Source organism: Malurus melanocephalus, unplaced genomic scaffold (genome assembly GCF_030028575.1).
Source record: "Malurus melanocephalus ecotype Western Australia unplaced genomic scaffold, MMel_1.1 scaffold_429, whole genome shotgun sequence".
In the NCBI taxonomy this organism is placed as follows: domain Eukaryota; kingdom Metazoa; phylum Chordata; class Aves; order Passeriformes; family Maluridae; genus Malurus; species Malurus melanocephalus.
This window is the reverse complement of record NW_026623661.1, coordinates 78,372-91,728: the sequence shown is the minus strand read 5'-3', so window position 1 is coordinate 91,728 and position 13,357 is coordinate 78,372. Positions and strand designations below refer to the sequence as shown.

General features: G+C 34.7%; 1 protein-coding gene across 1 annotated transcript in view; it reads right to left on the bottom strand.

Moving 5' to 3' along the window:
* The window catches only part of ELP4 (elongator acetyltransferase complex subunit 4), a 101,013-nt gene that overhangs the window by 65,097 nt on the left and 22,559 nt on the right, over positions 1-13,357 (bottom strand). The window contains exons 6-7 of the mRNA XM_057379989.1: positions 11,375-11,459; positions 7,674-7,862 (exon numbers count right to left, since the gene is read on the bottom strand). Coding sequence (XP_057235972.1) covers positions 7,674-7,862; positions 11,375-11,459 — 274 coding nt within the window. The remainder of the gene's footprint in view (positions 1-7,673; positions 7,863-11,374; positions 11,460-13,357) is intronic.

The window sequence follows — 13,357 nt, the reverse complement described above, 5'->3', positions numbered from 1 at the left end:
GGYTCTTGCTCAAATAAATCAGATTGAGCCCTTCTCCAGTGAAGGGTGAGTGGCTGGGATGAAATCAGGACAAGATCTGGGCTAAGATGAGCCCAGCACCTCCCCTGAACATGATCTGGTTTTCACTAATGAGATTACCTCACTGTTATAAAAGCTCATATATAGATATCTGTAGGTTATTACCTGTCTTTAATCATTACAAAAATGAACTGACCATTTGAGCAACTTCCTCTACAAAACTGAACACAGAAAATAAGCCAAGTTGGTCATAGCATAGTATAAAATAGAGATGCAAAAGCAGTCTGAAGAATGTTTCATATTACAAAAGAGCCATAACAAAACTGATGAAATTACGTATTTGAGACCACCTGGTTTAACTAAAATCCTACTATTCCACTGGAAATCATTCTTTATAAGAAAAAGGTTTAGGAATTCCTTTTGTTGCCATTTTGCCTGAAAAAAARGGCATTGCTTACAGATTTAGAAAGGCTAACACTCTCTGCAACTTTAGCTCTTTAAATAGTGAACCACATTTTATTCAGAGGTGACCTAAAAGAACCAGCACTATCATTTCAATTAATAGCACCAAAAGGAACACCTAGCTGATATTGATAACCAAGTGGCAAGATTCTAAAATATAAAACCATTTAAAAAACCAATCCCTTATCCAGTATAAAATTATAGGCTGTCACCAGGAGCAGGCTGGCAAAGCTGGGTCCAGATGGGAAACTGGCTGGGCAAAAAGAAGAGGAAGGGTGGAAATGATGGGAACTAAGGAAAGACATGACTGCTCCCTCTGCTGGCAAGGTCCTCCCCGGCTTTAATTTTTAACTAATGAGTAGGCATTTCTTTAATTATTTAGGATCTAGCCGATAAATAATGCAGAATGCTCCTTCCCTCAGTCTGTTGCTGTGTGTTTGCACATTTTTGAACTTATGGTGCCCTATTTCACTAGAATAATTTGCCATAGAATTAAGGCTCGGATGGATATCTAATGGAGAGTTACTGGCTTTATATTTTAATTCTTCATCAAATGAAAAGCAAGATTAAGCTATTTAACCTTCAAAATATGRTATTTTACAATGAATACCCATTTCATATTTAATTTACACATTTCATAATATTTCGACAAATTGCTCGTCACATCTTACTCTAACAGAAACCCCCTTATGTAGCAGTGAGGTGCTATAAAATCAAACATTAGGCAATACAAACATACTAAATGACACATCATATCAAAAACGTATCCTTCTTCCATGAGTAAAATTCATGACCAATGTTTGCATTAAAACTTAATTAAAAGRTGAAAAGAAGCCATTCATTACTCGATTTGTGATATAAATTAATAGCTGCGGCACGAACATTTAGAAAAAAATCTGTTCTAAGATTTTGGCCTACAACCAGAATCTCCCAGAACAGGAGGGATCAGCTTTTTTTGCCCACTGTTCTCATCTGAATCCTGGCTGCAAAGCTACTCCAGCTCCCAGCTTTCCAGAAGGCTCCATCCCAGGAATCCTCGCCTGCCATTTGGTTTGCTGATTTTAATCTCACAGGACTTTCTTACAGTGGCTCCACTATGCTGAACTGGCACTTGCTCCTAGAAGTGAGTTATTATTAAACTTGTAGGTCAATTGTGGCACTAACAACTCTTTGGAAGCTTTCAGCCACGGTGTACAATTTGCTGGTCTAATTAAATATTAATTCTAAGTGTTACATTCTGTGGCTAAGAGCTTTTATTTTCCATCATCAGTCTGGAAGAGAAAGAGGTTACAAGGCTAATTTAATCTTTTTTTTTTTTTTTYCCTAGCATTAAAGCTTAACTACATAGGCACAAAAACATCATTAAAGATGCAGTATTCCTTTTTATTATGATTATATTCTAATTAATAGAGAATGTCTAAACAAAAAGAGGTAGAATTGGATTCTGAAATTTTAGGATTTTTAAACAACAGCAAAAGTTCCCATGAAAATGTTTCTAACCACTCATTACACAGAAATTCAATATTCCGCTCTATGAAAATAATTCAAGATGGGAAATATATATACAAGGATTAAATGCAAAATAGTTTTGCGCAAAATTATTGTTCCTTTGTTCTAAAACAGAACAGATAAACCCTATATTTAATGCCAAAGCGGATTTTTAGAGTCAAAGAGTTGTGGGGTTTTTTTTCCCCCAAGACCCTGGACTTCTACTTAAGCAAAAAAAAAATATTGCTCCAGAAACTCAATCCTACCTCCCATTTTCTAAAAGAATGACTTGCTTATAGCAATAACCACTTTGTCCTGCATTATTTAAAGTCAGTTTTCTAATCTTTACTTCTCAGTGTCCAAATGGGCTCAATACATGAGSCTCTTCCCTTCTGCTTCCATAACAGTTGTGTCCATGTCTGGACACTGGGCATTATATTAACTACTTAGTCCAGTAGCCAAAAGATTCCATATGCTTGAACAGATGACTATCTCCATACTGTGATGGGATATTTAACTGTTTAGGTCTAATGCTGTTGTTCAAAACCTTCAAAACCTAATTTTCATGGGCGAGTTTTTAATTTATGTGAAATCAAATGTAAAATAAAATTGCARTKATGCACTTTTCAAGTTAAAYGTATGCATTTTGGGAAAGTKWTTTTTTTTWWTAATTAAAGAGAGCGTATCGATGAGATGGTGATAAAAATGTGRATATATTGTCCCTTTAAAAAGTAAAATTCATTAAAAATGACAAGGCTGTTGTAGGCCTGCCACTTTAACATATAGTGTGACTGTTCATAATATAATTAATTTGGTTAAAAGACAACTAACGTGGGGACAAAAACATGCATCAGATGTGTATCATATTCATTTTTGAAATGGGTAGTTGGTGCAAAATCAGAAGTGGTAGTGCTACAACACAGCCTGTTGGTAACCAAAACCTGATTCCATGAAACCACAAAATACATCTTTTTCTTCTACAATTTGATTAGCAAATACTGTCAAAAAAAAAGAGAAATTTTAAAAAAGCTTACTGTTCCACAATTTAAATTTTGAATAGGATACTTCCCTGAGCTTCCTACTCAATCAGAATTTTAAAGATAAATACCTAAAACACAAATTAGACATATCCTAATACTATGTAGATAACCCAAAATACCTGTCATAAACTTACAATTCTCAATATTTAAGTTGTTAAACTCTACTTTTCACATACAATAAAAAGCAACACTCAACATTAAATAGAAAGCAAAAAAACCCAGTATAGAAGAAATATTACAACTATTTAATCTTCATGGTTTCTATTTTGCAGAGAGATGGGAAAGCTTCCTTAATCATGATATTGGATCTCAACACAAATCTGTGAGCAGCAGCCACCTCACCAAATACATTTGAAGGTTATTCAGCACTTTACACCAGTTAACTCTGCAAAGTTCTTGTCATAGGAATAAACATTTCAAACTGAGAAATTTGCCAGCTAGAGGAGTTTATATCTGATAATCCTACATCAGCAATTTAAAGCACTGTATTGCTTGACTTGGAGTTCAGCTGCTAAATCACTCTGTGTGAACACAAAAGGCTTTGGATGTGAAAAGGTTTGTTTCTGAATTTTCCTACACTGAAATGTACAGCGACTYATGCACTTCGGTGAATTCAAAACATYAAAACATTAATATTGCAGGAAATTAATTTTTTAACGTACCGGATGAAATAATGAAAATAYCTTGCTAAACAGAACTTCAGACTCTGAGGACAGGGTTTGTAACCAGACTTATTCATACTGACTTTTCATTAGTCAATTAATTTCCCTTGGTACTTGCTGACTAATATGGTTTTTAGTCCTTACCAGTAATACCAGCTTCAAGTTCAAAATACAGGACAGCTTTCTTCTGTGAAAATAATAATCTACTCAAAAAAACCAATATTTAAGTAATACAAAATGGGGAAAACAAGAATAGAATCAAAAATATTATTTAGCATTTTCAGGGGAAGATGTTCTTGGATTTACCAACGATTTCTAGTAATTAAAGAAAAAAAAATACAATGGGAAAATATTTTAAGTTCTAATTTAGGGCTTTTCCAGTATAGACCAGTGACATTAAAGCCCCTTCAGTCACACAATTGCACAATAATTCTTTTCCTAAATTTAGGTATTAAAATGCACARATTATCAACACACAGAAAAAGAATCCTTGCTTGCTTTTATAATATTCCATAAACTTGGAAATTGTAACAACAATTGAAATGCCTCTTCAATCTGCCCTCCTTGATCAATGCTAGATTTTCAAAATGGAAGTAATTTTCCCTTTTCAAATGTACCATATGATTTCTCGGGCACAATGCATTTTCAAGAAGCAGTAGGAAGACTTGAAAAATAACCTTCCATCAACTATTTTAATCATACTTGTAAGTAGCTCAATATTTATTACCTGACAGACAGTGTAAGATAAGAGTATGTTCAATCGGTAGAAAATATCAATCAAGTAAAACTTGTCACACATCATCTGAATAAAATTCATAATTGGATAAGTTTTTTGTGTCATTTTCTTGAAACCGTCTTCCAGAATAATGTATTCCTATTTTTGTGGTTGAGAAAAGAGAATTTTCTTTTTTTCTCATGCACTGTTTGCCCTAGAAGTTTCATCAATAAAACACAAAAAAAAATCTGTATGCTTTAGTGGACTACAATTTCTTTCAATTACTCTGAAAAAATTCCACACATAAATAGACTTTTTTTTGCAAATTTGTGCCTTTTACTAAAAGCCAGCCTTACAGAACACCATGAACTGTCCCACCAAGCTGGATAAATGAGYATCATCTTTGGACAAATGCAATTCCAAGTTATTAAATCCAAAGCAATGAATTGCTGGAATAATGAAAGAGCCACATTGGTGCACGTGTATCACAGAGGGAAAAACAYCAAGAACAAAATCCCTGTTTAATGCTCTGCAGTCATGGAAGAGTCAAAGCAGACATGAGAATGTAGGAAAAGTGAACAAACAATATCAGCATTGCTGTGTTATGTTACTGTAATAAGGTAAAGTGACTGTTTAGAAACAGATTAAGGAGGCAGAATGACAGAAATTACAAACCAGAACATAGAAAATATGAAATGGGGAGGATCATTTTAATGTCTCACCAGCCAAGAACAAAGATAACATATGAAAAGTAAAGGCAAAATTAAACTTTCTCAACAAGAAAGAAACCAGGTAGGTTTAATTTGTGGGCTCCCATGTCACAATTCAACATGCAAAGTGTTTGGTAAAATACATAAATAAAACAATTTCAAAAAATAGATACACATATATATATATATATATATATATATATGCATTATTCATATATATATATGTATAAAAATGTATAAAATATGTATTCCATTTAAAAAACCGAACTAGTCTGGGTTGAAAAGATATTGTCCCTGTTGAAAATCAGTTCTACTGATTGTTTTACTGTTTCATTGGAGTAACTAGTCTGGAGACTGACAGAGACAAGATATGKCACTCCTAAAAATCTACTTCTTCATGATAAAGCAGGTAAAGACCAAACTATCTTTTTGCATGTATCATCCAGACAAAACTTTGATTAAATGTGATTTCGAAATTAGACATGTGAAGARTTTTCTTGGAGACCACCCAATTAATTTAGTTAGGGGCCAAACTACAACCTAGGAAATAGAGGAACAGGGGAAAAAAAATGTGGAATTTACTTAAAAACAGGGGGTATTCTCTATGCCTTCAGTGCACTGACKTGAAGATTCAACAGAGAAAGCATATGCCACTCTGATCAAATTAAACATATAGCTACTTGGAAAAAAAATAAAAATAAATAAATGCGTGTCTCTTGCTCTGTTGGAAAGAAGAGCTATTTGTGAATTTACTTTGTGAATGCAGCAGAGCAGTGAGTGCTGTGCAGTGAGAGTGCAGCAGCTGCTGTTATTCTAAGGGAGGGCTGAGAGARCACATGTTCTCCTGTCCCCTCATCTCGCCAGCATCACCAATTAAACAGGCCAGGGAGGCTGGGGACATGCTCCCAGGGGCTCTTTAACAGCTTCTTGGAGAGGGCAGCAAGTCCACAGCAGGGCTCTGAGAAATCCCTAATGTGGCCAAGGAGAGACCTGAGCAGCTCTGCTCCTCCTAATGACAGCTCATTGCTCAGCATAGGCTGGAGCATACAGCATTAAAGTCAAGTTTCAATTTAAAAATAAAAAAAAGTATTGTCCTGAATTGTTTAAGACCCCTAAGCAAAGGTTCTGTACCTAACATTTATTTTATTTAAATTCAGAATGTTCTTACYGTTAAAATTAAAAAACGAGGTATAATTTCAATCCTAACTCCCTGTGAATTGACCTATATGGAATTTATAAAGACAAAAACAAATTCCTATATGGAATTTATAAACCAAAAATCAACTTCCCAAGTTAAGTCTGAAGCAAACAAAAAAACTCTGTCCTTCAATTTGTTTCTYAGAGACATTGCTGGACTTCTCTAAAATATGAATGTAGCCTTTATTGGTGTGATATATAAAGAAGAGTACAAGGGAAAGGGCTGTAAGTCTCAATTATGGACAGGCAATTCCAGTGTGTAAAAAGTAGGGTGGGTGATAATTTTAMATTCACAGAAATTCTATTTCTTGCATTAAATTTAACTGTTTCTCTTTTTGAAGGGACAGACTGCCACCTAATATTTAAAAATAATAAGTAAGGAGATGGAGGTACGAGGTATGTACTGCAAGAGGAGTATTGGCACACTTTTGACTACAATGGTAAAACTAAAAAAATCAACCTTCTTTATTTTCAAAGCAGTAATTGTGCTGGTATCTAAAYAAATAAATAACATTTGCAGGTATTCATTTAACAAAATGCCATACATGGGAATCACGTACTTACCTAAGCCAGGATTTAATCTATTGATCAACTCACCTACTATGAAAACATTTTGCATAATATGAGGTTTTATCCAGTACTTTTTTACTATAATCAAATCAAATATCTAAAATTATAGGTTCTCTGCTCATTGTGAATAATAATTTTGCTTTTGTAAGTTACATTACCACTTGCAGAACAAAAGACTATCTACATTTTTTCTTTTGCTAAAAAAGTTTATTTTCAGAAGATACATTTAAGTCTGCACCTACAATCAGGAACAATGCTGTTAATTGCTTCTGATTTTGCAGTTGGGAAAATAACTCTGATGCCATAACTGGTTTGCTCCTAATCCCAATACAAGGGGATATCAGAATTATAGAGCAAACCAGTACCTTTCAGTTCCTGGCTTTAAAAACACATATCATCATAATGAGCATGACAGGTAAAGATGATGGACTGAAAAGTCTTGTACTGATACTCCAAAAAGCATTCTGAAGGCAGCGGAAAAGTACATTGAGATGTTGTAAAAAAATAATTTTAAAAGAGATTTCTATAGGTATTTTCTTTGCTTTTTTCAGTTTCTGAAATTTTGATAGCTTTTTAAAAAAGGAATAAGACCYACATTTGGCATAACTGTTCCTAAAGTAATTTTATACTTAGTTCTTTGTAGATTTTGAAGCATAACTCTCCCACTAAAGCATAAAGCATAAGATAGAGTCACATTTTAAGTTCACCCTTTGAGAAAAAAGACTTGAAAATGTCCRAAAGTGCAATTTGGTTCTTTCCTTAAACTTAAACAAACCTTAAACTTTTGTTAACTGCAAAACAGCATTCCTACCTGGATAAGGTGAGCAGGCACTGTGATGATGCAGGCAGACAAAGATTTCCTCAGCAGGCCACGGAGAACATACAGGAATTTGGTAAKGCTGTGAGGATCTTCAGGAACATCACTGCAACAAACGTCATCACCCCACAAAATGGAACCCAGACTCTGAATTCCTATCCGCAAAACATTCCTTTGTTTTTTCTGTCGGGGGAGGAAAACAGAAAAAAAAGTCATTTATTATTTTTAAACACCAGGAGGAACACTAGAATGCATATGCAATTTCTAGAATGCATATCTGTAATAACTGTGTATTTTATGTAATCAAAGTTATCTCAATTATCTTGTAAAAATTTGCAAGTGGAATGGAATTTTTTCACTGTCTGGATATCATGCTATATCAGATAAGCAAGTACAAACATAATAGACACATGGAAATACTGAAAATTAATAATTTGCACTTTTTTACCAGTTAAATATAAGTATATTCTGCCATAAAATCCAGTGACATTAGGGCTTTTTATGTCCTTCCTCTCCTCCACCAGTGGCTTAAAAATCATGTGAAAGAGCATTTTCTCCCAGTTCTAAGAGAGTCTGCTGGAGGTGTCTGAGTGTAATCAAACACAACTTGTCCCTCTATTTTCACCTTTTTTCACAACCTCACTACTCTGASTGTTTGCTTCACTTTCACTTCTGCTGCTCCTGAGTGAACAAGGACAGTGCCTTACCTGGCCAGCACATGAATTAGAATTCTCCTTTCAACTTTCCACATTCCTTTCAACTCCTGCCCACTAATGAAAGAAGTTGGACCCACAGCTGTAAAAAAAAACCTGATTCTGATGGGGACATCAGCAGATTGTCCCTTAGGGACCACACCTTGACATGAGAGCTTCTGCTGTGCTTTAGTTACCTCCTGGGTGCTGCAATCTAAGCTGTGCTGATATATAAAACCCTAAAAACCCTAAATAGTCCCCTGTGTTCCCTACCTAAATCCTGCTTGCTGCYCTGCAGGAGGCTGCCAGAGGAGAATCCAACAGAAGCAGAGGCTCAGATAAAGCTCTTTTTCTGAAGGGACAGATTAGGAAGTTGTCAGAGTTGTCATGTGTTTATGCAAAGTAAAATGTTATCTCTCCTGATGACAAATCTCATTGCTGCTTGTTTGATGTGACCTTTCCTGGTGATCTTTGGAAAGGATTTTAGATATATTTGCTATTAACAGCTGAGAGAGAGAGACAATAAACTCCCTTGTTGAAAGATTTCCTGCACAAGGTGATCAAAGAAACATTTCTAGAGTTCAGGGTTCATACTTAAAGATCAGCTTTCTTTAATTACAYACACACATATATGTATAAAAAATAACTAGTTTTGAGAAATAAAAGCTTGCAGGTACTTTTCACTACAGAAAAGTGTTTTGATAAACTGCAGATTATAATTTCCAACTGTTGGAAATTATACAGCAACTATAACAGAACTATTATAACAGAAATTRTAACAGCAACTCTCAAGCACAAAACATTGCACAGCTGCTCTGGCAAGCCAGAGGAAAGGTTTTGACAAGACAAGAGGCTGCTCTTGCAAATGCTGCCTTATCCATATTGGGTAGACAGAGCCTAAATTGTGAGACACAGTCAGCACCACATGGCTCTGCATTTATCCATTTGTGTGTCGTACACAGGGAGCTGATCTCTCAATTCACTTCCAATCTTTGGGAAAGCAATCCGTGTTTCAACCCTGGCAGATTCTGTAGTCTCAGGCTTTGCAGGCTTTTAGGGTTTAGTTATGGAAAGTTTAACTTTTTACACTGCTCTATGAAGATCAGGAAAACAGCACAGGGTAAGACAGCACAGTCTGATTTCTCTGTATCGTATTTGCTAGGCTCAGATGTTCAGTTTTAAAAAGAATAGAAAAATTAAGACTTTTAGTCTAACATTCTTTAATTACTTCTGATCAGAGCAGAYTCAGGCAATCCTTGATGTGCATTTAAGCAACAAAAAAATCAGGCATTTAAGAATACTATTTTATCTAGATATCATGGCTATAGACCAGGCAGAGGAAGTGTTCTGAACCACTACTRTATTCAACTTTGGACATATTTTTAAGAAGTGTGTATTATACAAAGCTTCTAAATGTACAAMATTTGAGTGTACAAAGAGAGAAAGGGGAAATATTAAAAAAAGAAAGTAATAGAAACCACTCCAGGAAATCATATGCAGTACCTCTCTCAAAACAGAAGRAACTACAGAGTGCTAATGGCTTTCYAGATCAATAAACTGGCCTGAAAAAGGACTTTTCTAACTTTTAAAGCTTCACCTTAGAAACTTGGATGTTTTATTTAGCAAACATATACTTTTGACATTCACCTCAGTTAAAATCTTAGTTGTGTTTTATTGACACTAGTTGTAAGACATTTTGAAATGGTTTAACAGAATTAACAGAAAATAATGATCCATGATCTTTAATTTAATTTTCCCCTACTTGCAAGCGAAAAAAAAAAAAATGCTGGCTCTAAGCAGCCTTCATTTTCTTTTGCGTGGATATAAAAAGCCAAATCAGGCAGAGCAGTGTAATGTCTGCTGTGCTGGCTGGAGGTTGGCAGGGTGTTTGTGTCACCCAGCGCTCCCAGGAGCAGCAGGAGCATCCCTGTGCTGCACAGGAGGATGACACACATGGCTGTTGCCATGGTTACTGCAGTGAGCAGGGACAGGGGACTGGCAGGGACCAATTGGCTCCTCCAGACTGGCACTGCCACCAAAGGCAAGGGAAACCCTCRCAGACTGAGCTGAGCACAAATAACCTACATTTACACACAGTGCTCTGTGCAGGTAATGCTCCTAAAACACACTGAGAGACACGAAAACATCACTTCCAGCATTGTTTTCCCTGAAAAAATGATTCCTAAGCTACATCATCTTTTATAAAATAATTTCAGGCTTTCCAGTGTTTATACTAATTACCTTCTATTGCACAAGAATCATCASCTTTTAATTCAGCATCAATATATACAATCTATTATTTTATTTCCATCAACTCCAAAGCAATTCCCATGTTACTGAATATAGTTACAAAGAACCAGAACATTACTGAGTATGTTACAAAGCACAACCAATAGGCACTACTCAAATTAGCTCATGTTGCTACACTTTAAATGCTTCTGATTACCCACATTATGGACGAGTACACAGATTTTTGGAAGGCTGCTAAGCTGTTTAGCTTTTTAAATTGAAATAGCATTCATATTTCTTTACTTGTCTTTCAATGCTCACTACACAAAGATGCCACCATTTAATTCATTAAAAAATTCACTTCGTTCCATTTGAAACATTGAAAAAAATCTGAAAGTTTAAGATTAAATGTTGAACCTCAAGAGTGTTCAACAGATTATTGCTAAAGCAACAATTAGAAAAACAAATATAGTAGGGCAAAATGTGTTTTGCCTAATTACATAATATTTGGCCATCCATTTACCAGCCAATTGCACAGAAAATGCATTTTACTAATGCTGTCTTACAATTCTTTCTTGCATGATACTGCATATCTGTAACAGGTAAAAACTTAAAAAAAMMCCCAAAAMCCCACRACTTATTTTGCTTGTTCATTTTAGGAATCCTTAAAAATATTTTGTTCCTTATTAATTTGTCCAAGACCTTCTTGTGCCACCTTTAAAAAGCCAGAAAACAACAGTTACAGGATTAGAGGAGTATAAACATTTTCAGTACCTGGGGATCAGAGCCATCAAAGCCTTCCTGGGAAATGATCCTCTGAATGGACTGAAGCAGCTTTGCATAACCACTGTTCATATTACTGTTGGYAAGAAGAAATACTTGTTACACATTTGAATATTTTCCTGTATGTCTTCAACAGCAGTATAAAAAGTAGATGTACATTTGAGAGGAAGTGTCACATAGAAAAGAGTTGTCAGAGAAGAAAAAAACCCGAAAACTCTTTGAATAAAGTTGACATTAAAAGCAGTTGTGATTGCTTCATATTAACTAGTTCAGTGCTCAGACATTTAGTGAAAGCTACAATCTCTAGGGATTAAGATAACTTAATTATGTCAGGCTCACTTACATCTAGAAGATTAATGATTTAATGTATCAGCCTAAAGTTGAAACCATTACAGCCCAATACTAATCTTCTATAACTGACAAAGACCCAATTGTTATTCCCAGTATGCCTAATCAATGCCCTGATGAACAGAGATGACTTTCTGGGAAAATTTTCATACATTTCCACTGCTTTATTTGCGTGACAGCAAAATTGCGAGGTAGCATTTATTTTATGCATTGTTTAGAAAATACAACATTCAGAAAAACAAACAAAAGCACACTGATGGCTAAACATTACAAGGGGACCCTTCCCTGATATAAACACAAAGCAGAATTTCCAAATTTAATAATATATTTTTTCAGATTCACTACCCTAGAAGGTTACTGATKAAACTGATGTACCTTAATAATTTAATACTCTTTATGAAATTCAGAGTTGAAAATTAACTGGCAGTAATCACCTCAACATGCAGAAAGTCTGCCTTGCTAGAAAAGAAAAGGAGCACTTCAAACAGGGAATTTAACTTGTGAAGTCCATGACTTTCCCAGTGTTTTGTTGCAAAAGGAATGGACATTAAATGTTATACCTACCCWGCCTGGCAGCTGCCAGTTTACAGAACTTTAGTCCCCATGGTAGCCAAAATTCTCCATGTCTTCACATTATCCCAAAGATAATTTATTTTTGCCAAAGAATATACTGCAATCAAAAYATWTGCCACTAACTTTTAAAAGTTAGTAGATAAAAGAATAAAATAACCAAAGCACTAACAGCATGAAAGGGTCCCAAAATTAAACAAATAAAATAGATCTTCAATTCATCTATCAGAAGGAGATTTGCAGCAAAGAAAGAATTTTAAAAAACTATGTAATGTATGTAGATTAAAAAAAAAAAAATCAAACCAGATATTCTTCTACCTCTTTCTAAAAATTAATGGTTTACTTGCATTTGACCCATCTTATGTAAATAAGAACATAAAAACTATCATAGAAACACTATTTATAAAAGCAAGTAGCATTATCCTTCTGRCAATGTTTGTCATAATATTTAAGGAAGGAAATAGGTTATTTCTTATTTTCCAATTTCTAGTCTGTTTCTGGCTTTGTTACTAAACACTATTTAATTCTGATAATGAGTTTAAACAATACTTCTTTACTCTTTTTTTTTGTTTAGCACTTCAGTAATGGATAAGGCAGGGCTGGCAAGGAGGTATCCTGGTTACAACAAAGGCTCTGACTTCTCTGCTGATAGTTTCCAAGCAGTTAACAAAGGTTAGGTTATCAAGGAGATGACAAATAGCCTTGTTATGTATAAGGAGACCCCATTAGGCAAGACAGTTAAACCTGTTTTATCTAAATTTATTGGTAAAGCTAGACTCTAAATAAATTTATTCTTTTTCCGAAAAGCACATACATTCTTAAGGTAAAATTTACAAGTATGACTGAAAAACTACAGCTTAACTATTTTGGTTCCTTTGAATATCACACCTTCTAGTTTGGTAATTGCACTGAAGAATGAGAATAGGAGCAGAGAGGTAGAAATGAAGTGTCTGCAGTGCACAGACAAATAAAAATAAATTTATTCTTTTTCTGAAAAGCGCATACATTCTTAAGGTAAAATATAAAGTATGACTGAAAAACTACAGCTTAACTATT